Here is a 27,966-nt window from a genome sequence, read left to right as displayed (position 1 = left end):
TCGGATCGAGAGTTCGGGTCACTGTTCTGAACTGTGGTTCGCATCTATCGGGTGCATTCATAAAGCCACGGTAGCTTAAAAAAAATCACGCATGTGTCAAAAATCGTTACTGATCTTTCGAATTTGCTGCAATAACCATGAAAACCTCTTTTCTTGCAATTGGAAGACAGTCAATTCATGTTTTATGTGGGAAAATAAGATTCCACATATTTTCGTTTCGTAGGCCCAAGCCATTCGTAGAATTCACGTCGACTTGGAATATTAATTATTACTCGCATCTCAAACAGGTGTCGAGAACGCCCCCCCCCCAAAAAAAAAGGAAATAGAATGATAAAATAAATATGACCGGAACAGCTTAGCGCTATCATGGCTATTAGGCATAGAAAGATAAAAGATTTACAAAGATTTATTAGAAACTGTTTTAAATAGTTTTTTCATATTTTTGACGGGCAACCATTTCCCCAGGATAACATATTGTCTCTTAATTTTCTTTATCTCCATGTTTTAAAGGAACGGGACCAAAAGGGATTGTGAAAAGAGGAAAAAGAAACTAAGAGGTCAAAGGGAGAGAAAAGGAAGGGGAAACAGAGAGAAATAAGAAAATAATATTTGGATGGAATAAGAGGAAGGGTGAAAAAATGGAGGAAATACAGTTGAAAGAGTGGAAAAAACTCGAAAATTTGAGAGGGGTTCTCCCGATTTCTGCCTCTGCATCGAAATCAATATTCATGAGAAAGCAGAGTTGTGTCCTCGCAGAAACCGTGATCAGGTGGGGGTGAAATTATTTTATGACTTGCGTCTTCGGAATGAGAGTACGCATGCGCGTGGACTGGATATTTACGAAATTGTGGTCGTCTATTTCGAAAATTGTATGCCATGAATGAATCAGCATCCTCAAACTTCCTGTACCCTTCTATCACTGGGGGATTTAGGGGGGGAGCCGCCCTTGCCCCCTTCCATTATGAGAGGCACAATTAGAATTTGTAATGCAAAATGCAGCCAAAACAGAAGAGTGCCCCCCCCCCTAAAAGCGGAACCTTTTTTCCCCCTGTCATGGATCCTCCCCTGACCTTTAGACATTATGTTGTATAGATCCGATTCTTGGTTGGATTTACATTTACAAAGGGCCCCCCCCCCTATTGGCAGAGCAAAAAAAAGGGAAAGAAAGAAAAAAGAGAGGAGAAAAAAAGAAGAGGAAAACATAAAAGGAGGAAGGCGAGTGAATAAGATGATGCGAAGACTTATTAAATAACTTTAATAATCATTACGCCACTGGGACAACCAATTCAAAGAAATAATTAAATATCAACCTTGGGCGGCCGATCGGGGAAAATATGGGTGAAAAAAAATCGCAGGCTGGATCCGCCCCTGATTTAGATTTACATTTTATTCACCCTATCGATCCCCTCTCGGGGTATGAGAGTACAACATAAAAACAACATATAACAGACTAAAGTATAACTTCATTTAATTGGTTTAACGTATTAAACATAATGTTCGGAAATGAAGATAAATACCAACTGTGGTAACGATCTGAAAATCAGAATCCAATGAACTTTACCAACGAAGTGTTTGTATAAATGAAAAATATTTGCCAAATAGCCCTGTGAAAGAAAGTCGTAAAAATGCTTAGAAATGAGCGATATAAGCACAGAATTCCATCAAATGTCAGGTATTTTTCGAGGCAATGTTATAATACACTGTCCACGTATGCTTTTCTGTTTTAGTGATCATCAGAATTATCGATATTGAGCGGCGATTTCATTATTCTACAAAGATAAGTGTATATTAATGTACTAGGTCTAGATTTATGATGAATATTTCGTATCGAAATCGTCATGTAATCATATTTGAAATTGCGCCTGATACGTTGTGCTGTACATGGTCTATATCCTCCCATAGTTATCGATATCGTCATCACCGCTGTTACTATCGCAATCATCTTCATTTCTCTATTATAAGTATTATCTTCGTTAACATTTCTATTATTTCATTATAATTTTATCATCATAAATCGATGGGGTGGGAGAAGGAGGAGGAGAAGAAGAATTACCAAGGAGAAGCAGACGTACATGTAGAATGGAGGAGCAGTAAAAAGGGATGAGATTAATAATGAGAGATGAGGAAGGATACGGAGAGGAAAAGGAAGATAGAGAAAAAAAGGAGACGCAAGAAGAAAAAGAAGAAGGACGAAGGAAAAGCAGTAGGAGACGTATAAGAAGGGCAGGTGGGCAGTGATATTAGCATTAGGTCAGTGCTCTAAAATAGATGGAATGTGATTATTTATTATTAATATTAGTTAGTACACTTACTGGCCTAAAAGCAAAAGCAAATAGGGCCATGATATAAGCTTCTCCATCAAGAGAATTGAACATTATTGACCTTTCAGGATTGCTTGGCATTGATATTCATCGAACTGTTCTTAGTCATTGCCCTGGCCTATCATGAAAAAGCAAGATCAGTCACCCGTTTAGTAGAGAATCATTGACAATAGCATGCTCAGCGGGTTCGCCACAGAAAACAATGGGAGAGCTAGAAGCTCACAGTCTTGAATTCCCCATATCCGCTGCCGTGATTATTGTCGTAATTTCAATAGATAAACCTACTTCAAAAGACCGTTGGCCCGCCCGATGGGGAATCTTTTGTAATAATGTAGTGTATTAAAGTATGTGTATGCAGTAACTACCGCCCCGACTTCTGTTGTGCTATTTAAAAGATTTCTTTCACCATCATCGAGTAGCGATTAGCGTGTAAAATCGCATAAATTATCTCACACAGTGGCGTAGACAGGTCCTTAGACCTGGGGGGGGGGGTGATCCCTAGCTGGGTCATACTTTATATATATATATATTATATATGTATATATATATATATATATTATATATATATTATATATATATATATATATATTATATATATATTATATATATATATATATATATATATATATATATATATATATATATATAGAGATATATATATATATATATAGATATATATATATATATATATATATTATATATATCTATATAGACACATATATATATATACATATATATAAATGTGTAAAGCTTTACATGTACAACAGCTTTTGGCAACTCTTTTTTATTTAAATATTGTAAAGAAATGGATGAAGAGAACAATGGTAGGCGTAGCTTAAATCAAGGTTCCCCAGAGCTATCTACCCTTTGGAAAAATTGGTGATGCCGAAAAAATGCCTCTGCCGGAAATCGAACCCGGGGGCCCGATCTTCCTCATGGATTATCTCGTGTGTCTTTTAATCACTTTGCCTTCAGCAATAAACAGGGCATCCAGTAATAAACAAACTTCCTTGCACATTTTTCATGGCAGTAATCTTTTGTTTGATTAATGACAATGAGTAAAGATGATCATAAGAGAAATGTCATTTGTCGGATGTCTAGTTATCATCTTGGTCATGACAGTCCTGCTAAACATGATCTAGAATAACTAGTATTCCTTATTTTACTTGTATAGTAGTATACTCTTTTAAAAGTAGCGATATTGTTAATGATCAAACGAATGAATCAACAACTAAAGGAATAAACAAATAAACAGCCAAATAACTAAAAAAATATCAATTACAATTATAGTAATAGGGGTAAAATAAAAAAGCTCAACATTATATTTCTTATCCACGTGCAGATATGCGGACACTAAAATGATAAGCACCATCTGTTTAAAATTACCATGATTACAAAGGCTTGATTGAATTAAGTATGGAAATGAAATAAACCTCACCGGGTTGTCGGAAGTAAACTGTATAGATAGTAACTTGTTATAATTTCGATTCATTTCTTATTATGTACCTTGTTATGATGATTATGATAAAAACATAGGTAAGGAAATGTAACAGTTTATAACCTTCAAACCTAGAAGACTGCGCACGTACAGAAATCACTGGTATAAGTAATTCCAAAATACATTGCGCCAAAAATATTGAGTGAAAAAAACCTCGGATATCACTGAGGCCATCCAAAATTTGCACTTTCATTCCAAAATCATTCATTTACTAATTCGCTCCTTAGAGACTGAAAATTTTCACCTTTCCTTTGCAAAGTAGGGCCTTTGAGGACATGGCCAGCAGGGAAAAGGGTCAGTGTATGTGTATAGGTAATTTCTTATTAATTCGTTTGAACAGTGTTAATGTGTTATGAAAGCAATTGCTCTGAAAGGGAGTGATTAAGTGACACTTTCTTAAATCTGTAATGAAATATTTTGAACTTATCTCCATTGCAAATACATAATTATTATAAGGAAATGTACTTGGTGAAACTCTGAATAACGATCCTTAAATGTATATGACGACGCAAGACAGTTGTTATTACTTAAAACTTGCAAGTTGTAAATGCACATAAGATGATTGACTCTGAATAAAAGTCCAATTTTGATCATGTTTGTCATTGCTGTACGTTATGATTATTACTGCTATTATTATTGATTGATTTTAACTAGCATTCATTGCTTTATTATTGTATAGTTTTGCTTCTTCCCCCACAGAAACCTGGGGGGATGATTGTACACACCATCCCCCCACCTAAAATTCTGGGGGGTGCATCCCCCCCATCCCCCCCCCCCCCCCCCGCTATCTACGCCCCTGAACTCACAAAACGGATCTAATGTTCATGATTACCAACATCACCATAATCATTACCATTATCTTTCATTTTTTTAATAATAATAATAATAATAGCGGCATATTTACCCAGGGTAGCCACTTCAGTTCCGAAAACTATTCTCCCAGAGGGCCCTGCTATTATTACCCCGGCTTTAGCACGGCTACCTTGATCGGGCGCTCGAGCATTCGAGGAATTTCTTCCTACCGGGTACCCATTCACCTCACCTGGGATTATATAAACTATAAAATTGATACTGGAGAACGATTGGAAATAGATAATGAATGAATGATGATGATAACAGTGATGATGATGGTGGTAATTAGAACTTTGATATTGTGCTCTCTCATTAATATTGATTTCGATAAGGAGATCGGGAAACGCACGACATTAATAGTAATTTACATCATTTGTATACCACTTACAAGTGAAGCACAAAATATGTATCTAAACGCTACGGAACAAATAGAAAGAGAGAATGAATTTCACCAAAATTTAAAGTATTTGCACAATTCACAGTAGGCTGTAAACGATATGGGGCTTCGTATGCGGAGGGAAAGGCTATTTAATCCCCCCCCCCAAAAAAAGTTTTAACATTGACTTGAATTTCTCTCTTGAATCTGCTTGTTTAATACTTTCTGTTAGATTGTTCCAGAGTTGGATCTAGGGGGGGGGGCATGGGGCCCGCCCCTCCCTCCTCCCTCTATTTGCGGAGCAAAAACAAAACGGAGAAAGACAAAAAGAGTGGAGAAAAAAACATAGAAGGAAAACGATTGAATAAATAAGATGAGGGGAAAACAATTAAAAAAATTATGTCATGTCATTATATAAAAAATTCGCTCCTGCTTCACGCTCGCATTGCCTTTTAGGTGATTTACACATATGGAACTCAAAATATCAAATTTTGAAGTCAATATACATAACATATTTCAACTCGGAAATCGAACTTTCATTTTCAAAAAGTGTTCTGTAAAAAATATTTTTTTATTGTCTGAATATCAACATTTTCTGCTCCCGCTGCACGCTCACAAAATTTGATTTGTCAGGTACCTATTATTTTCCTGTATTCCATTTTAGTTATCAGAATATCCCTATTCATGTCAGATTGTAAAACATATTAGCTAGCGCTGCACGCCCGCATATTGATTGGTGAGTTATGAAAATTTCAATATTAATTATATTACAAACTAATTTAAAATCTCCATTTTATGACAGTTTATCAACAATTTTCGGCTGGCGATTTGTGCGCACATTGATTGTTAAAAATATATCAACTCAGGCATCTTATTCGTAATTACAAAAGTGCTTTAAATATATAATATTGACAGATTTCGCGCTCTGATTAGGCTTATTAGATTAATGAATTAATTTATTGATAAATTGTCCCCTTTTCAGAATGGAATATCAAAAAGTTTCATCTCGCGATTTGATAAGAAGAGAAATAGGAAGACAGTCATAATTATCACATGATGGAATATTGTTCTTAGAATATCCCGGCCCTATGTCAAAACTCAAAGTAATAATAATGAATCATATATGTTCCTTTTTAACTGTGATCCATATCCACTCACAATTCTACAAATCTCAAATTTTCCTCGCGCTCGCTTCGCTTGCTTAGTTATGTATTTACCTTTTTCATGATTACAATTGCTTAGAACTTCTATTCTTCAGGTAGAAAAGTAAATATTTTCAGCTCACGCTTCGCGCTCGCATTATTTGATTGTTGAAATATGTAACGTTTTCATTTACAGATAATTAAAAGTAGCCGTTAACAGATTCTTTTTTATCAGAACGATCAATGCGTACTAAATTCATTCATCTCGTTTAGGATCACAAGCATTGCCAGAATGCTATTTTAGGACAAAATACATGAAATAAAAAATTAAAAATTAGCGCGCGCTTCGTGCTCGCACTATTTAGATTAGGCTTGTGAGATTATTTTACATATATTTTTACATTTGATTTAAAAGAATAAAGCTTAAAAGTGACACTATTTGGTTTACATATTATGAAGCGCCTTCTCATATTCCAATTTTACCTTAAACGTAAGTATTTTATTTTCAAACGAAATCTATGAAAAGGGTGCAGTTAGGCTTTCATTTTGATTCCAAATAGTCTCATAATTGGAATTAGTTGCAAACACGGTTTTCGAATAGAAGGCACATCGGGAACATCAAAGTATCAAGACAGTCACCCGCGCTGACAAAGTGATAATCTCCCCTTGACATACCCCTACCAATCAAGAGGTCATCTTTCTATTGAAATCCGCAACCCGTCAGACCACCTCTTTGTTCAAGAATATACGTTAATCTCCCCCAATCAAGAATGGGGTAATTTAAATCAAAACCTTGTCAATGGGGGTAAGCCGTTAAATACAGCTTGCAATGCGCTGGCCCATGTCATTTTCAACGTCCGGCTTTCGGGGAATTAAAATGAGCATCAAATGGGTAGTTTTCTTGTTCTCGTTTTGTCCCCATACTAGAACCCTGATTTTGTTTCTTTTCGTAATGTGCATTTTGATATGGTTTCCATTATATTTCTTAACATTTCGACATTTAATGTAGTTTTATGCTTGCCTTTATAAAGAGCAATATTACATAAAACCTATTTGGCGTTCGACTGATATTTTATCAACACATTTTTGATTAACCATGTAACTTCCCTCTTTATAGGTCTACTCTTAATGTGAACATTTGAGTTATATTTATTGCCTACCAACTCTCTGTTTACCAGGCTAAAGTGAAGGTCCTCATTTGTGTATGAACGACATGTTCTCATTAAAATACATGTTGTGAGTTTCAAATAAAGAGGACACACTTGTGTAAAAAAATTGCATATTTACATTAAAAAATTTGATAAAGGCTCTCAAAGGGGGGGAGGGGCACACGGACCAGATGATCCCCCCCCCCCCGGATTCACTACATAACTGTACCCTCTGATGTGCAGAATATAGACCCCCGTATAGACCCACTGACTTCTTTTAGTAGAGGTCACAAAATAGACCACAATACTTTTGAGAGCCCAACTATTGTTCAAAATAAAAACAGCGCTGATTGGATTGTATTGTGTTACTCCGGCAGGATCCGCACCAGCATGCACTCCATTCTTGTTGATCTTGTATGCTAAATACCTCGGTCACATTTGTTCTAAGGCGAGTCGAAAACAGTCATTTTAACAGTTTTTGGACCTGCTAAATATAGGTTTTAATAAAATGAATAAAACGGCTGTTTTCGACTCGCTGTATGGCCGCCGTAGAGCAAATGTGACCGAGGTATTACCATTTTCTGTATGTTAATTTATTTTTTGGTGCATATTTAAATATGCAAGCTATACAGAATGCAGCTATACGATTAACAGGTGAAGTACAAAGTTGGAAGGGAAACTAGGCCAAAGAGGCTTTCGTAATCACTAACTTTACGTCGGTAAATTATGTTTACCTTAGACACTGGGAATCTAATTTGCAATAATTTAACATACACACATTGCAGATTAATTTAAATATTTGATAGGAAGAAGAAATCAACGGCAATATACACGTATTGTTCAAGTCAAACGTGAAGGTTAAAAAAGAATAGGTATAGAAAAGTTTTAGAAAAATTCAAAGGAAGAAATAAAGTTGGATGAAAAAAGGAACCATCAGAATTAAGTTGACAAAATTGAATATTATAAGTAGAACAGGAAAATTGAAAGAAATTTGAAAATCCCCTCCCCCCAGCGGACTGGTTTGAAGGGGTGGGGTCACCATGCATAAAATCATGGTACTTGTTGAGGCCTCAGCCCCAGACCCCCCTTCGGTTATGTGGCTCCAGGATGGTAATCAAGAACACTAGGTCACAGAGCACTCTAGATCACAGGGGAAATTTATATAAGAGAATAAAGACGGATCCCAGGTAAAAAGATTTTATAGATTTTCCTGTCCAATATCATGTCGGAGTCACTTAAATGTGTTAACTTGCATTTTCATTCACGCGATATTTTTCATCGGTCATTAAAGTGAAGAATGTGATTAATAGAAGACGCTATAATTCCTTTATAAACACTCAACTATTCATGGTCAAGACTACCTCAACTTTGATAACTTCAATATTCATTTTTAAGTGTTTTTGATTTCGTTCGAAGGTAAAGATGTTTGTAATGGTCTTAAAAAGTAACGAAAGTACTTCTTGTTCTGAATTTCGGGCAATGAAATTCAAGAATTGTGCATTTAAGCTACAATGACCGATATGACAGCTTGAGCATCCAATTTATTTTTTAAAGTTCAAATGAATTATATTTTATTCGTTTGTTTTGCACGGCATCTGTATTATGTGTGAATATATAAGTTTCTAGAATTCAAATGTTTAAACAAATGCAGTGGCGTACCTAGGATTTTCCACAAGGGGGGGGGGGGCAAAATCGCCCCAAAAGAGTCCTCAAAAAATGACATTTCACAGCAAAAACAAATTGACAAGAGGGCTAAATTAAACATAGACCTATGTTAAGCTCAAATTTGAATTTCAACGCTGCCCTTAGTTTTCAGCCTTTTTTCCACAAAAAAAGTTTGCATTTTATGTTTTTAGTGTTTTTTTTCACAGTAGCGTTTCAGTGTATTGCTTTAAACGCCATCATTTTTGGACCCAGGTATGATTTATATTGCATCTTTTGCGTGGGGTTTTGCATTTCGTTTACAAAGATGTTAAGGTCAATTCCATATCTTTCCTTTTCACCCGACAATGCTGACTGTGCGGGCTCAGTGTGATGAAAAAAAAATCTTACCCTCGCCTGAACACTTACTTTCAGAAATTCAATTTCTTAACGGTATGTTCTTCAAAATAAAACAACATGCTCGTGCTAAAGCTTAATTGTTCTATTAAAGAAATGAAATCTAAATCTTATTGAATTTTGTCATATACTGAAACCCGAAACGAAAAATTATCAAAAAAAATGTGAAAGCGTAACTTTTGAAGATATATACCCCACTGAACTACGCACACCGATACAAGGACACAACGATATCCAGATCAGTGACTAGAGATCGCTCGTTTAATAGTTTGCCTAAGACGTCGATATCGTGGACATAGAGGGCGCTCATGCAGAAACATCTTATCGAAGAGCCAACCGGGGGTGTCAAAAGAAAAGATAAAAGCGCACGCTTCCGTTTTCGCTGCAAAAGGGAACGCTGTCGTCTTAAATGGCAAGAGCACTGACCCGTAGGAAAGAAAAATGGACAATGGCACGCTGAGAGGGTTCGCCGCAGAATATAAAGGTAAAAACGCACGCACACCTTTGACAATCCGGCTAAATACGCAATTTGCATTGGATTTGTACATGAAATCACGTTTATGAGCAATTTTGGGTCTGACATGCACTTGCATAATGTTGCGTAATGTCGTAACCGCGTACCCGGGCGTCACAACTTTGGTCTCAAAATTTGCGCGAGACTTGAATGTAAAAAGTCAGTGAGCTGCGAGGTGAAAAAATTTCGCGCTGCAGATATATCGCGAAAATTGTTGAGGGGGGGCCATTATGGCCCCCCCCCCGGGAGAATTAGGGTTAAGACATTTGAATCATTAAATGTGTAAGGTCATTGCACACTGGCATACATTCAAGAAGCAATCCTATTGTGGGGGGGGGGGTGACAATAAATAACAAGTAGATCGAAAAATTGATAGAATATTGCAAGGACAATTTTAAAGAAATTATAAATATTAAAACAGTATCAAGATTTTCATAAAATAAATTTACGTACCACAATGATCTTCATCACTATTATCATCGCAGTCTCTCTCTCCATCACACATGTAATGCATTAGAATACACTGGCCTGTGTTGCACGTGAATTGACCTTGCGTGCAGTCTCCTGTGTCATGGTGGGCTGCGGAACAGAGATTAGATTGGAACATATAAAAATTGATGTTATTGTAACAGGTCAAAATGAACTGTTTATTGAAAATTCATATATTTTCATTACTCTTAATAATTCGTCTGTAAGTAATAGATGCCTTTAGAGGAAGTGCACAAGAAGTAGTAAAAAAATAGAAATGTTAAACAATCTTCATGCTTTTTAGGAAGTATGATTCACACTCTTTCTGGGTAAGAGTGATGCTGAATGGTCTTTGGGTCAAAACATCACATTCCAGAGCTATGAGCTTGTATGACGTAGATCATTATGGTCAAGGCTTAGCATCTGTGAATGGAGAGTGATGACTGCATAAATGGGAGAGAGGAGTTTGCTCCAATTCACTCCTGCACTGCACCCCATTCATGGGGCAGGCAGAGAGGCTTCTTCATTTTCGGGTCAGAATTATAGGTATTTGACATGACATTCGTGTAGCGGGTGAGGCTATCACGAGAGGAAATAATATGGTCCTCTAGGCCAGATTGCCAGGGTTTTTTTTATTTCTTTATCTTTTGTTCTTGGATTTGGGATTTTGTATATAACGACTCATCGATATTAAACGAAACGAAACACAAGGAATGGTCTCGTGTGTCATCTTTCTACATCAGTTTCCGCGTGTTACAAAGTGGCGTTGTCAGCAGGATCGGTGTTCGTCGTTGCATACAACCAAGTTCAAACCCTGACAATCTGAGGAGCTCATCCGTGGACATCTTGATTTGTAAATATGAACGTAGCTTTAACACTGTTTAAGATGTATTTGTGTGTGTGCATAGTGTGAATGCTGTAGCCAAAATGTAGTTTGGTTTAAAATAATGTGGGGCTACAAGTGTATTTAATAGGGACTAATACTAGTGGGAAGGTATTTTAAGAGATACCCTGTAAGAGTTTTCAGACCAAATGGCTTTGGTCAAGGGAATACTGAGTACTGTTGAAGATTAGTTTTGTGTTGTCATGGTAATGCTGTGGTTTGGAACAGTCCATGCCCCCTTTCTTATGTAATTTTGGCTGGTTGGATGGGAACCACACATTGGGGTGTAGGAAGCCAGAGACACCAGTATTTTATATGTTGATAGGAGGGAGTACAGTATGTGCAGAGAAGCTCTGGGTTTGGCAAACATTATTAACTATGAATAGTTGAGGCGTTTCTTTGTCTGATACTTGAAGTTTGTTAACTTTTTAATTTTTGTTTTGGATCTTGATTAATATTCGGTTTAATTAAGCTATGGCGTGAATTAATGTTAATTAATTGCTTGATCCAGAATGTGTATTTGATAGTTTTAGGGGCTACTTTGGAAAAAGTAGGGGAGCCCACGTGTTGATGAAAGTGTTTTACTTTCATGTGTCTGTGTGTTAAAATGGTTATCATATTGTAATATGCTGATCTTTCTGATTTGTAACTGGGATTTGGCTAGGAGTACTGCTAGGTTTAGTCAGTATAAAGTATCAATGTTAATTTCGAGAACCTCAATCTGAGACCGGGATTGCATTAGAGGGATACTGGAGTGACTATTGGGGCAGTAAGGTTTTTCTCTTTACCTTTGTTTTTCTGTTAACCTTCGAGGCCGGAAAGGACGCAGTGGTAGTTGAGAGAATTAGTCATAAGTTATGAGATTTTTCAGTGTGTTATATTGGTATACCATTGTTCCATTTGAAATTGCTAAGATTTGGGGAAACATCTAGTAATTGTTATTTGTTTATTGTCTTGTAATTCTTTAACAGTTTGAATCGGCTTAAAGTATAAGTAGGTATATTTTTGGAGGTTTAAGGATGACATTGTAGTGATTGATTTTACTGGCTATAATTATATAATGGTCTGTTATTCGTTGAGATACATGGATTGTGAAGGTTTATGTCGATAACTAAACAATTGGTTGGTATAAACTCTGGAGCTGTTAGGATCAGTTAGGAAGCACTTGGAATGTTCAATGCTAGGAACCTCAACATGAGACTAGTATTACATAATATGGAGTGTACTTGAAAACTGAAACAGTTGAGTTTTTGCACTAGATATGTTTTCTGTGTTTATTCTTGTCACGAGACCAGGAAGTTCGTATTAGTGGTGCGGGTTCGCCAATACCGTGTTATTGCCGAGATTTTTATATTCTGTATCGGGTGATTACTGGCTTTATATATTTAGTGCCATGATTAATTGTAAATTGATTTGTTCTGTAACTGGGAACAAGCATCTCCAGGTAGTGTTATTTTAAGTAGGACTTTAATTTTTGTAATAATTTTGGTATAGTGAGTGCCGGGACGTCACTCAATTAAGTAGGGGAGTATGTAACAGGTCAAAATGAACTGTTTATTGAAAATTCATATATTTTCATTACTCTTAATAATTCGTCTGTATTAAGTAATAGATGCCTTTAGAGGAAGTGCACAAGAAGTAGTAAAAAAATAGAAATGTTAAACAATCTTCATGCTTTTTAGGAAGTATGATTCACACTCTTTCTGGGTAAGAGTGATGCTGAATGGTCTTTGGGTCAAAACATCACATTCCAGAGCTATGAGCTTGTATGACGTAGATCATTATGGTCAAGGCTTAGCATCTGTGAATGGAGAGTGATGACTGCATAAATGGGAGAGAGGAGTTTGCTCCAATTCACTCCTGCACTGCACCCCATTCATGGGGCAGGCAGAGAGGCTTCTTCATTTTCGGGTCAGAATTATAGGTATTTGACATGACATTCGTGTAGCGGGTGAGGCTATCACGAGAGGAAATAATATGGTCCTCTAGGCCAGATTGCCAGGGGTTTTTTTATTTCTTTATCTTTTGTTCTTGGATTTGGGATTTTGTATATAACGACTCATCGATATTAAACGAAACGAAACACAAGGAATGGTCTCGTGTGTCATCTTTCTACATCAGTTTCCGCGTGTTACATTATCATGACAATTATTTATTTCAGCAAAGAATACACCAAAGAAATACCCCTCTCTCTCTCATTCTCCTCATCCAGCTTTTCCTGTACATCCTCATCTTCTCCCTCCCCCTCCCTCCTGGAATTCAAATCCTCTCAAAATGCCGTCCGCCGTGGACAATAAGATACGAATTGCGAACAAAATTTTGGTATATTACAAAAGAATAGAATGTACGTTTTAAATTGGCATTATAATTGATCTGGTTTCTACCGAAGCGGGAAGTTATGAGTGTCTGATAACATCTAAACTTTAAATGCAATTATCTGTAAATCATGTTTTGGAGACCAGCCGAGGTTTGAGCCATTTCATAAAATCACTGACGAAAACTATATACTATATCCCCACTTCCTCACCCCCCCCTAGTCTACTAATGAAGCAGACGAGGGGGGGGGGATAATTTGAATATTATCAGTCTTGTTCTATGGTGGGCTTTGAGGAAAGTAGATTCACTCTCACAAGGGGAACAACTGGACGAGTGTTTCCCTTGTGTGGTCACTTTAGGCAGGTTTCAAGTGCTGTGTCTTATCTTAATGATGACAATAATTATGATTACTTACAGCAGTTCTTTTCATCAGAGCCATCGCTGCAGTCTCTATCGCCGTCACACTTCCATGCCTCATCGATGCAGCCACCTCCGTCACAGGTAAACTCACCCTCGTTACACACCGTCACTATAAACAAACAAAAGCAAAAATTTTACAAGCATATATTCCAAAGAATGTACTCAGTTGGCAAAATAGGAAAATATATCATTCATGTCAGTTTCATATACTTTTTTCTGGTCATGTCGGACCAGTAAATCTGGCCATTTCTAAAAAGTTACTGACCCGATAGCAATTTTTACTGGTCTGGGACCATCGGACTGGCGCAAACGTCATGCGTTGCCTTTCTACGATTGATTGTGTTGACTACAATGTACAATCAGAGGATCGAGGGTATTTGAATTTCAGTTCATCGTGGCTTAACCGTGAACCAGAATAGCCTGGTGGTTGAGTCGCTGCCTGGAAAGCAGTAGATGGCAGGTTCGAATCCCACTGGTTCCAATTTTTTCTGACTTATGATTTTCATACAGATCGAGCATACTGATCTTATGATTTTCATTACAGATCGAGCATACTGATCTTCAACAAATAGGAGTAATGCCGAAAATTTGTTAAACAAATGTACAATCAATCGTGAAAATCAAGCGTACCATCAGTCGCTAACCTTTGTGTTACGGGACCCAGGCCTGGCCTTTGTGTTACGGGACCCAGGCCTGGCCTTTGTATACATGTACTTACTGCACGTTTCATCTGATCCATCCTTGCAATCATTATCACCATCACAAACAAATGCACTTCTGATGCAGTGATCATTATTACACCTAAACAGGTCCTCCCCTTCACATTCTACACGTGCTGTAAAAGACAAAAATCAAAGGAAAATATTTACATCAATCACACTACACACAAGTAGCAAACTGATAGAGATTAGTATACAGGGCAATAAAAAGACCATTGGAATACTGTGATAAATAGCATTTTGCTTTATCGTTTGGATCAATTTACCACTAACCTTTTATTTTATTGATACAAAATATTCTCTTTAGAAATTATATTTTTCATTTTGTCCACAAGTCAAACCAAACAAATTCAAATCCAGTCAAATGAAAATGAAGTCAAGTCAAGTCAATCAAGTCAATCAAGTCATATCAAATCATATCAAATCAAATGAAATGAAGTCAAATCAAGTCAAGTCAAATCAAATCTATCAAATCATATCAATTCAAATCAATTCAAATCATATAAAATAAAGTAAAATAAAATAAAATAAAATGAAATGAAATAAAATCACATCAAATCAAATCAAATTCATTCAAGTGAAATCAATAAAATCAAATTCGGTCAAGACAAATCAAATCAAATCATGTAGATTCCATTCACTTACAGCATTCTGCTTCATCTGAATTATCTTTACAGTCAAAGTCTCCGTCACAGACCCAGTCTGATGGGATACACAAGCCAGTACCACAGCTGAACTCATACTCCTTACACGTGGGACGTTCTGTAAACAACAATGACAACCATTTCAAATCAGTTTCATCTTTCATTCTACTTCAAGATAACAAAAAGTATGATGATATTTCAGACATACAAAGCAGCATTTATATAGGCATTCCAGCTAAGGCACAAGTTATACCACTTTCAGGAATTAATCCTGTCAGTTACCATTAACCTCACCTGGGTTTTGTGCAGCACAAGTAGGGTAAATTTCTTGCTGCTCAAGGAAAACACACCATGACTTGGATTCGAACCCACAACCCCCGAAAGATGAAAATCAAAACCTCTAGAGACCACGGCATGCACACAACACACATTCTATCATATTTTATGCCATGTTGTAATTGAAACATGTAATTTTAACAGAATCCCAACAAAATAACCCCCCCATATTTGCATACAGAGGTGTTGTGGCTCAGTGGATAAGTCTCCAGACTTTGAACCACAAGGTCCAGGGTTCAACCCCACAGCAGCACTCGCGTCCTTTGACAAGTCATTTATCTATATTTGGCACTCTCCACCCGGGTAAAATGGGTAACCGGTAGGAAGGAATTCCTTGAATGCTCGAGCGTCCGAATAGGGTAGCCATGACAAACCTGGGTAATAGTATGCAGTGCTCACTTTAATTGCTTTATTATTATTGAGTAAACCACAATTATTTCCACGGAGCCTTGTCAAAAGGCTAGATGACATCATTATATGCAAATATTCACTACTGAATGACACGCGCCGTATAAGCTAAAACAACAACAAATAGCGAATAGGCATGAGCGCGATGATGCGAGATTTCACGAGGTGAAAGGAAGATGCTCTATTAGCTCAATTAAAAGAGCGCCTCCTTTCATAAAATGCAAAATCTCGCACCATTGCACGAACTAGAATATTCATTATTTGTGTTGTACAACGCCTCAGAATTTAGCGAAAATATGAAGAAAAAAACAATTTCCCTGCAGTAATCTATGACAAGGGAGCAATAAAATTGAAAGCGAAAAGCAAAACCCCACAAGCGCACATGACCTTGGGCAGCATTGCGCATTTAGCCAATATACGTACGCATATTGCACCTTCATTCTACTGAGCGCAATTAATAAAATCGTATTGTGACGTCACCTCCTAAAGCCATGCAACGGTACATTTTGGATGATAGTTTTGTTCGCAATGGTACAAATGTTTGACATTCAGCCTCTCATTTGCTCGCGTACAACAAGGTTAGTACACAGCAAAAACTGTGGTGTTAACCGGAGTACAAAGAGGACCACACCTGTTGTTTTACACCTGCGTTAAATTGGTGGTGTTAGTTTTACACCCATAGGTGTCATTACAACACCTTTGGTTGTTACATTTACACTCTTTGGTGTGACGTTCAATCTCTAGGGTGTAATTTTAACACCTCAAGGTGTGGTCCTCTATTAACACCAACTGGTGTCAGTTTTAACACCACAGTTTTTACAGTGTAGGCGTTGTACAAAAATGAATGTACATTTTCAAAAAAAGTACGTTATCTTACCACAATCTATCTCATCTCCATTGTCACCACAATCATCATCTTGATCGCATCTCCATTTAAGAGGGATACACATACACTCCGCATCCTCCGTCAAGCGAGGGCAGGAGAACTGGTACGGCAAGCAGCTACAATCCGAGCTTAACCTTCCTTGTACACCTGTTATGAAACAAAGAACAAAATAAAAAATTAAATGTTAAAAAAGAAAGAGTGATATTGTAAGTCTAATAAGTGATAGGAATAAAACTCCGAGTACAGCCATGTTTCAGGAGTTCAATCTTTTTTTATCTTTTCGTTTAGATCCTTTTGCTCAGTGAATTCTTCTCTATGTATTAAAATATAAATATTTTTAGCCCAGACCATCCCTTTAACATATAGCTTACTGATTGATTTGATCATAGGGGTGATTTTTATGATCAACCAAAAATCATCCTTCTGATAATTCCCTACACCTATTGATAGGGAACCGAGGTGTGTATGTACAATATCTACATGTATGCAAAATATTTAAGGTGGTTTTATAAATTCCCTTTTGTACCAAAGTTTGTACCTCTGTTAATTTAAATCATATGCTGATTTCATGAATAAATGATAATGAAAATAATAAGAGCATTCCTTATTACCAAGGGTAGCCACTTCAGACCTACATGTACACTGTTCTTCCAGTGGGGGCTGCATTTTATGTAATCAAACCATTCTTCATTCTCATATATATGCCAAGTGTCTGGCAAACAGGCAGAAGGCTCCATTTTTTTTTTTAAAGTACAAGTAAGCCAGGGATCGAACCCACAACCTCCTATTCATGAGGCAGGCACTCTACCACTGAGCCATCATGCCCACTTGAAAATGGTTTGGTGGTCGAAAAGGATCTGAGTCATCATGTTTATAATAGATCAATCTATTACATGAAAGTACAATGTACCTAGAGGAAGAACATTTCCCCCTAATATATTCATGATATAGCTTTTTACCATGGAATATGTGTAAATTCCAGAGTACTCAGAGAACTGTGTCAATATTAGCAGTAAGTACAATCTTGATATTAAGCTCAATTCATCATCTAGTTTAGAAAGCTCTTAAAATGTTTATCTGCATTAATATTCAAACAAAACCCTTGTTTAATTTCTGTTTCTCCTTCACTCTGAGTAGATGTGTGATTCATTACAAATTGTTTCAACCATTGAAGAAAAATGTAAAGTTTGAGAGAATACAAAAGATAAAGGAGAAAAGATAAAGAGGAGCGGAAAGAGAGAGAGGGGGAGAGACAGAGAGAGGAAGACAGAAAAGGGAGCAAGGGGGAGAGACAAAAGGCGGTGCTGCAACAGCCGGAGTTTGCTCAATCTTGAGATTTTAGCCCAATCGGCCCTCTTCAAGATTAATCTCGAGACTCAAGAAACCCTGTCTCCACCATCGCAAGAGAGATTCCTGCTTGAACGAGGCATCGTTGCATTACATAATGGTCTGACGCCGTGAATAAATAATCTCGAGTGCGTCTGAACCTGTGAATTAGCGGGATCATTCGTAAAATAGCTTTCTATTTTGCAAATAAACCGTAGTTGACTAGGGATTGCAGTCTCGAGATTAATGATGCAAACTTGCGGGATAATTGCGTCTCCATTACAAATAATCTCGAGATTGTTCAGATTGGGATAATTTGCCGGATCAGAAATACTGCATTAATCTGAATACTCGGGCTGGTGCAGACGGCCTTAAAGAGAGGTGGATTGGATAAAGAAGAGAAAATGTGAGAGTGAAAGATGGGGCTGAAAAAAGGAGGGAAATTGAATGAAAATAATATAAAAATGTCAGAATAAAAAAAGGGAGAGCGGGGGGGGGGGCAATTAAATACCCCTTTCATAAACCCAATTATGCGGCTAATAGCAGCATAATTTGGTCGTAAAATTGGAGGAGGACCAGAGTTATCCGCATTATTTTTATGCTGCTATTATCCGCATAATAGCAGCATCGGGACAAGATTTTGAGTTTATGAACACATTTCCAAATAATGCAGATAACTGCCATGGTGCGGTCACAAGGTCACCCTTTTCCAACACAACCGCATGGGAGGGGGCATGTCTAGTTGTCATGACGATTATCCGCCTTTTTCAGGACGGGCGCTCATAAAAATAATGCGGCTTATTTTCGGAGTTTGTGAACGCAATTTTTATTGAATTATCCGCATTACTCTTAGGCGGCTAAATGGAGGATGGGTTTATGAAAAGGGTAAAAGAAAAATAGAGGAAAATATGAAGAAAGAAGGGGTGGTATGAGAAACAGAAGAGTAAGAAGAAAAACTGAATAGGTTGAGGAAATATGAAAAAAAAAGTTGAAGGTGCTAATCATAGAAATACTATTAGAGAACGAATAGATTGTTACGGAGATGGAGATGAAAAGGAAAGAGAAATATGAATTTGGGAATAATCAAGAGGGATGGAGAAAGAATGAAAGAATTAAAGACAGATAGGCAAACTGAAGGACAGACAGAGAGAGCTACAGAGAGGGGTTAAAAGTTGAGTATTCAACTTGTTTTACATTCCTCATTCCTGGTGCACTCATTCGTTACCAGGGTCGACCGAGAAAAACACATCCCATAATTGGATTGGAGCAAAACCTGAATAAGAGCCAATCAAAACACAATTTAACACTCCGCTGATTTTCATATTTATCTTGCTTGTTCCAACAAAAAAAAACAGATTCTGACCAAAAGGATTCAATGTCAGATTTTATTGAAGAAAATGTATTTTTCATAATGAGCTGTTGCCAATTTGACCGTGATCCGATTAATCTGTCTTCATCACAAAATAACTTGTAGCTTCTGTTCTGACATCTGTATGATTTTAATTTGCAGAGTAAACATGCATTATCATTGTACTTTGTCACTGCTTAAAGGGATAAATCAACTTTATTGAAATAATATTTCTTACTAATGAAAAATGAGGTACTCTATCGTTTTCTTAAGTGTATAACTATAATCACTGATACCAGGAATCAAGGAAGCTGTTTATATAGGTAAAAGACAGTAATTGCAGCTAACAATTATTTTAATGAGTAAGTCTTTTAAATCAAGGTCAATCATGTTAACTGTCAAAATATAATATAATAATGTAAACTTATCTTCGTAAAACGATGAAACGTTCATAGCTCAGAATCGATAATTCTGTTGTTCACTCACGCAAAAAAAGCATATGTGGGACAGTGTATTAATATTTCTTCGAAAACTGCCTGACATTTGGAATTCCGTGCTTATTTTGCTCATTTCTCAGCTATTATGCATTTTTTTTTTCAAGAAATATTTGACACATATTTTTTATTCATACATACCAAAACTTCCGTTGTAATTTCATTGGATTCTGTTCGAACTCATTTTTAGATCGAATTACCACAACTGGTAGTCTTGTAAGAAAGGTTATCCAGTCATTCTTAGAGTTGTTCTTAAACTTACGAACAGCTTTTTGCAACACCCACTGGGTACCTAGAAATCCCAAACTTACATTGGAGGGCATGTTTGCACTCTAGGTCACAGAGGTTTGCATGTTTACAAACGTGTTGTTACAATAAAGTGTACATTTGAAAAAGACTAACTCTGGTCAGAGGTAGTGCATATTTACTCCGCTTAAAATAATCACTGGATATAATGATGTACACTAACCTACAGCTTTTGAAAAGACATTAGTTTTTAGGTGTTATTTAATGTCTATATGTACATGTTGGCCCCAACATGTATCTGAAATCGTAGAAATGAAATGACTGAGATGACTGAGTAGTCTTTGAAGAAAGGAGCCATAACAACTTTAATTCTTACCACAGACACAAGCTTTGTTAATTGACAAATCTATAGTCATATTTACAATGAAGAAAAGCAACAGCAACATAAGCGCAGCTTTGCATTACCCTTTTAGTAAAAGAAATTGGACAACTTTTAATTCTTATTAATTTTCCAATCGCTCTTATGCATAATAATAACCCTGCCTTATGTAAAAATATACATCTGTTCCACATTCTAATGTATAAATTTGCGAAAAGGTAAAGAAGTTTGGCACGGAGCAGCTCGGAGAAGTCTCAGGGTTTCGTCGTACACTGTAGATATGGTACAAGTATAACAGCATCATGGAAAAGTATGAAGAAAACAACAATGTCTTCGCTGGTCTTGGGCAGACCCTCAACGCTGGAAAATTGGTGTAAACAAGTCTCAAGTCAACATCTCCTATTTACACGGCACACAACCTTTGTTTGATGGCCAGGCGTGCAAGAACAAAACAATAGCTCTGGCATTACTCCTTTATGAGTTCCTTGGAACAGGGTGAAAACATGTTTATCCGCTCTTTACTTCTTCTTGAAGAAGCAGTCCTATGGAGCCATTCAGGCCACAAGGTTCCATAATAGGGTGGCCTTCTTTAAAATGTGGTGGGTTTTTTTTTATCTTCCTGGAAGAAAATGAAAATACCTCACCTTAAATTGCTCATGAATTCCTTTCTTTCGAATGATGATTGTTATTTTGTGCCCCGATGAAAACAGCATACATTGGCGGTTTTTCTTTAATTTCCATTTTTGTGTCGTTAAAATACTCTTGCCATTCTCTCTCTCTCTTGTTTCCAATTTTGTACCTCATTCTCTCACCCCACACATGCCCTTGCCCCACCCCCTTGTCATCTCTCCTCTTTTTTCTCTCTCGCTTTTTCCATTTTTTTGTGAGTGTGTGTGCCTCTCTCTCTTACTTACACACAGTGGATCACACCTTTGCCCACCCCCCCCCCATCACTGTTTTTGATAATTTTCTTCCCTCTTCTCTTCTGTCTCCATTCATTTCATCGGTATTTTCAAACAAAATAGAGAGGAATGTTCCTTATGTAGGCCTACATTTACTTCCTTCAAAAAAAAAGAGTAGAAATAACTTTACTTTGTAACTCTCGTCTCTTGGCACCTTGAGTGGTTCTGTGAGGCCATGTTAATAAGAAAGCAAACATGCCGTTTACAATATAAGCAAACAAATCTTTTTTTCTTTTACATTCGCTCAGGCACCTGGGAAGTTGTTATTCCAAATATTGTTGATTCGGTAAAAATATTTGAGAAGTGTGGTCTGGCCATTAACCATCATCTCATGATTCACTTACAAAATGATTTATTATAGAACAATTCCAATGTTTATATGCATGCAAATTATGCAATACCTTTGCATAATGGTGAACCCCGTGGAAAAAGTTTACTTGTGTGAAAGTAGAAAAAAAAACAAAAAAAATAAGATCAATGAAAATATGAGTAAAATTGGACAAACAATAAAGAAAGTCATGAGCAATTGAATATACAATAACACTTTAATATCCTCCAAATCCCCATGGCAATGCAATAAAGATCTGTGATGTCACAACTCTCATCTTTGGACACTGAAGATAGAGCCAAAACATCCCTTTTTGCTAATTCTAATGATAAATGTTCAATTTTCCATTATAATTGTTGTGCAAAATATCTCCTCTTTGGAAACTGAAAATATACCAAAAATATCTCGTTTTGCTAATTCTAATGAAACATATGGGATAAATAATTTTTCCATTACATAATTGTTGTGCAAAGTATGCTGCATTCATTCATTTGATCTTCCTCAAACTTTTACTAATCTGTCTCTTAGGCCATGTTCATGCTTCCACTTTTCAGGCCAGAATCAGCGTTTCCAAATGTGATTAGTCCAAAACACGGTTGCGTCCATGCTTACTTTCATTTAAACGCTGTTTCAAAACGCCGATCGTAAACTCACAAAAAGGTGCGTTTGTAAACGTTGTTTGACCAGAATCAGGCTTTCTGGGGAGGTATAAACAGAACCACGATCGTAAACGTGTTTAAATGACGTCATTTGGTACATGCTTCCGGTGAGATGAAAATCCACGGGCAAATACAGTCGTATTGCTCCATGCTTATCTCCACGTAATAACAACAATCGGAAAAAAAACTTTCGAAAAAAGGCGCGCCCAATTTGACCTCGCTTTACGATGCGAAGCCAGCTGGAGATCATGATTTGCTCTGAAAAGTTAAGCATAAACAGCACTCCCAGAACCATGTTTACGATCGGCATTTTGAATCGATGTTTGAAATCGCTGATTCTGTCCTCGCAATGGAAGCATAAACACACCCCTAGATCTTCCTCTTTCATATTATGTTTTAACTGGTCTGGAGGGTTTCATTTTGTTTATAACACAGCCGATCTGTGTGATATGCATGGTTTCTAGTTCCTAACAAAAAAAAATAAGCACTAAAAACTTTCAGTGTGAATGACGCTTAATCTTACAAAACACATTGATGTACAGTGTGTACACGTCAAGAAAATGATTCACAAGACACTATAGGGTGTGCCTATTCAACAATGCATGACGAAGGAAAACATTCATGTGAGGCGAGCGATGAAGATGAGACTTTGTACAATTTTCAATCGAGCGTTAACAATAGGATGACATCTATCAAACTGTCATCAAAACTGTCAATCTGATTTTACCCTATAAAGTCTCATTTTGCTCCTCTCTTTCTCTCATTCAAACCTTTGAACTACTTCTCCATTTTATTTTATTTCTTTTTTTCTCTTTTTTGGGGGAGGAAGGGGGGGGGGCAGAGTAAACATGGACTGTCCTTATCTTTTTTTTTAAAAACCCTCAAATGAATGCAAATCAAAAATGTATATTGCGCTATAAAATACTTTGGAAATGCGCCAAACTGAAAAGCACTCATAATGTCCCCAGTTATACACACACATACCCAAATGTCCCCAGATACATATGCAGTAGGCCTACATTAAACAAAAGGTATACATTATTACAAAGTGTATACGATCATTTCTTTTTTACAATTTACATGTGCAAGGAAGTGAGAGTAAAAAAATAAATTTCCCATTTAGTTCTACTTCTAACTGTACACGTGTATCGAGGGGTCAAGAAATAAAGGTTCAGCTACTTCAATGAAATACTCTTCAAGCCAAAGCATTGTGTTACAACCAAAGCACCCTTCCCAAGATTTCATAAGATGAGAAAAGGGGATGAAACCCTACAGATGTATTGGGGGCCAACAAGGTTTGTAATCTGCTTCTATTCCTTTAGTTCTATTCCTTCTCTCACAAGCCTTGGATCTTATTTCTTGGGAAGGGACCAGTTGATGTTGTAGTCTACTTTCCAGCCTTAGTTGCTAATCAGGGCCAGTATTACTGTACGGTTCAATCAGGTCTGAAATGCATTTTTTTACCCTTCATTCTTTCACTGGATCCCATTACCAAACCTTTCTTTCAATATTTCAAATACTTCCATAAATAAACATTATTCTAAAAGGACCCCCCCATCAATAATTCATTAAAAATTTAAATCCCTTCAAAGGGGCCAATACTTAAAAAAAAATGTGTGTGATACCCCTTTCATAAACCCATCCTCCAATTATCCGCCTAAGAGTAATGCAGATAATTCAATAAAAATTGCATTCACAAACTCCGAAAATAATCTGCACAATTTTTTTTTACGAGCGCCCGACCTGAAAAAGGCAGATAATTGTCATGGCAACTGCACACGCCCCAAATCTGGTCCCGATGCTGCTATTAGGCGGATAATTGCAGCATCGAAATATTGCGGATAAGTCGGGTCCTGCTCCGATTTTACGACCAAATTATGCGGATATTAACCGCATAATTGGGTTTATGAAAGGGGTATTAGTTTTAAATGCTTTCCTCCTAAAATATCTCTGTATCTCTTCCAAGTTTTCACCTTAGAATTTCAAACACCATTTTTAACAGCATAAACTCATTTGGACTTCACGTTCTGTTTACATGTACATGTATGTAAATTTGTATGTTCCCGCTTCCTTTTCATGTCTTCAAAGAGGTTTGAAAACGAAGACTACATGCAAACGAAAGGAACGTCACCAATAGAATGTCACTAAAATAGCAGAGTATGCATAGCTCTCGATTTAAAAGTTCCTTTAGAAGTCAGAAGGCAGGGGTGAATAGGAAGCCCGAGAAGCCCAAAGCAAGCATGCAAACTTTTTCTTTGAAGGCTCTTTTTATTCTCCCCAACTACCACCATGTGAAAACCCCTACTGCTTGTGATTAAAGAAAAATTCAGAGGTCCGTGATTGGTGATTGCATGAAAGATACCATAGTGTACAATAACATTGCCATCCAATGGTGTAGCCATGGTAACAAAACTTTACAGCCAATCAAAGTCAAGGATTTCAAAGAAGTTAGCATTGGATGGCACAAGGCAGTACCAGTAACATCGTACGGTAGTAACTTTTATGCAACAGGATGCCAGGGAAAATTTGATATAAAAATATCATAATCTGAAGGGAATTTCATGCAGTCAGTTGCCTGGTATACCTGAAAGAAAATTAATCATGGGGGGAAGACATTTTCACAAAAATTGGGAGGGGGAAGGGTAACAGGTCATTGCAGTTCTGGAATCACCTCCTGCACTATTTTTCTGACAATAAGAGCAAAAAGCAGGAGTTAAAGGTCATCAAAATTCTGTCAGGGGGAGGGGCACTGTCCCCCTACCCCCCCCCCTAGTTTGTTAGTAAAGGCCGATTACATTCCTGGATGAAGCTCCAATTACGCTGATTAATACATGGTTGGTATCTACATGTAGACCTATATTACAATAGAACTGATCGAGCAGAATCAGATGCAAGCTAACAGATGGATGCTTCAAAGAACTGCTTATCAAAGCTCAGGTTAAGTCAAAGAAATATTTGTACATCACCAGGGTGATATCATACTCATTCTTTTTTGTCTTTTAATATATATATTTTTCACTTGATTTGATAAAAATGAGATGTGGCATGAAAATGACTGATGATAAAATTTTGGGGGTCTTTTGAATATGCAGCCGTAACACATCAGTCACATTTGCTCTACAGCAGCCATACAGCGAGTCGAAAACGGCCATTTTATCCAATTTCATTCAAACCACCTGTATGTACATGTAGCTGGTAAAAAAATGTTAAAACGGCCGTTTTTGACTCGCTGTTCGGCTGCCGGAGTGAAATGTGACTGAGGTATAAGTAAATGGAATCCCCCTCAGGCTCTCATTCATTTGAAACAGCAAGTTTAAGTTGTGTTACATGTATGTTCAGAACCCACTTGTTGATCAAAGCTTCAATCAGGGTCTGTGCTGGCAGACTACTAGGGACCTTGCTGTGCACAAATCCCAGCCAGGGACTTTAGGCTACATATTCAGACCACTTTCCCTGAGTGAAGTGTTTGCAACACAAACAATCCCTTGCTCAAACTAGTCTGCAGGCACAGACCCTGGTTGGAACTTTGATCACAAGAACAGCACCTACATGTATAGATCTATGCAGAAGTTACTGACAGTAACCTTTATAGGCTGCATATTCAGACTGTGTTCCGTATAAAATGGTTCGCAACTCAAACTATCCCTTGCTCTTGCTGCCATTTCACATGACAGGCAGTAGATTATAGTCGCCTGGACTCCCTTGGCATGGCAGTACAACATCACAAACAGAGAAGGAACTTTGATACAAGACTGGACGTCAATCACAACCTATTGTTACCAAAGAATAGCTTTAAGACTGCCTTTTAGCAGTTCAGTACACCACTCTTTCACTACAAAGTGTCCCCTTCAACGACAGCAACTTGAGTATTGAGGATTTTGTGGCATTCACCTTTTCTGGAGACTGAAAAAACTATATAGAAAAGATGAGAGAAAGAATCAAAATATATATGCCTGAAATTTTTTTACACTCCATATTAGTACTCCATATCCCTCAAAATCAGTGGATTTGAAAACGAATAATTGTCACTATAACAGAAATATTAAATAACATTGAAATGCTAAATAATACCCCAGCGCAATCAAGACTTTGGACAGAATTAAATCATCCTTGAGATACATGTACATACAGTTGTAATATGACCTTCTGAACATTTTCATGCACTTCCATAGTAAGAATATGCCCGATATGCCCTGTCCCTCAAAATCAGCGGAAGAAAAAAAATAAGTGGTCACTGAGATTTTATAGAACATTGGAATGCTAATACTCCACATTAATCAAAGCTTCAGAAAGACTTAAATATAATATAATACACACAGAATCTGTTACTAGTCAAGTGACACACTATGATCTGTCCCCAAGCTGACCCTACCCATAATTGAAATGAGTAAAACTACGAGAGTCAAATTATATAGGCCTAGTTTATTAGTCTCTAAAGTGTATCATGACAAGTTTTATTTAAAATGAAGTGATACAAATAATTTATGACGCACATTGTGTTTCATCGTGATATTTGATATAGTGTCTCATGCCACACAAATGGAAGAGTATCATAGGGCAATCGCTGTTCAATACATCATTTGACTCACTTACGTGTGCCATGTGACTCAAAGTAGTGAGTCATTTGACTCTCACTTTACAGGGAGTCACCTGGGGGACAGGTCAACTAGTCATTTGACCTATGATCATGTACATAACACATTTCCAAGATATATGCATTATGATCATTTGAATATTTTTACGCACTTTCATGGGCTACACATCATTCACACCCCACATCCCTCAAAAGTGTAGCATTCTCGAAATTTGAGTAACAAAGGCGACAACTTAAATCTTTACAATTGGGCCAAATCTCGTCACAATGGAGAGATAGAGAGAGGATTTGACGCAAATGCCTACAAGGATTTATAATGCTCACACTAAATGCACCTTACAAACTGCATGTAAATCACTTCTCACAAAATCCCCAGTTATAAGCCCCATTTGCGCTGTACCGTGACTACATACATGTATCCTAATATGATTCTAATGCACAATCTAAAATTTGCGTGAAATCGAAATGAGTTCATTGTACATGTGAGGAGAAATCAAATTGCCCATATTCTGCAGTACAATTTATCTCAGGCGATGGTCTCTGTGTTCAAAATTATTGGAAACCACAATAAGCATTCAAAATTGCATTTGAATACATGTTTCATATCTTTACTTGGTTGTTTTCTCATATTATTGTCCTTG

General features: G+C 37.0%; 1 protein-coding gene across 1 annotated transcript in view; it reads right to left on the bottom strand.

Annotated features, from left to right (window-relative positions):
- The window catches only part of LOC121421748 (low-density lipoprotein receptor-related protein 4-like), a 46,233-nt gene extending 29,067 nt beyond the window's left edge, over positions 1-17,166 (bottom strand). Inside the window, exons 1-5 of the mRNA XM_041616540.1 lie at positions 16,981-17,166; positions 15,361-15,477; positions 14,715-14,831; positions 13,992-14,105; positions 10,363-10,488 (exon numbers count right to left, since the gene is read on the bottom strand). Coding sequence (XP_041472474.1) covers positions 10,363-10,488; positions 13,992-14,105; positions 14,715-14,831; positions 15,361-15,477; positions 16,981-17,053 — 547 coding nt within the window. The 5' untranslated portion in view covers positions 17,054-17,166. The remainder of the gene's footprint in view (positions 1-10,362; positions 10,489-13,991; positions 14,106-14,714; positions 14,832-15,360; positions 15,478-16,980) is intronic.
- Between the last annotated feature and the right edge of the window lie 10,800 nt (positions 17,167-27,966).

This window comes from Lytechinus variegatus, chromosome 9, assembly GCF_018143015.1.
Source record: "Lytechinus variegatus isolate NC3 chromosome 9, Lvar_3.0, whole genome shotgun sequence".
Classification (NCBI taxonomy): Eukaryota; Metazoa; Echinodermata; class Echinoidea; order Temnopleuroida; family Toxopneustidae; genus Lytechinus; species Lytechinus variegatus.
The sequence above is the reverse complement of the archived record's forward strand: the minus strand, read 5'-3'. Positions and strand labels throughout refer to the sequence as shown.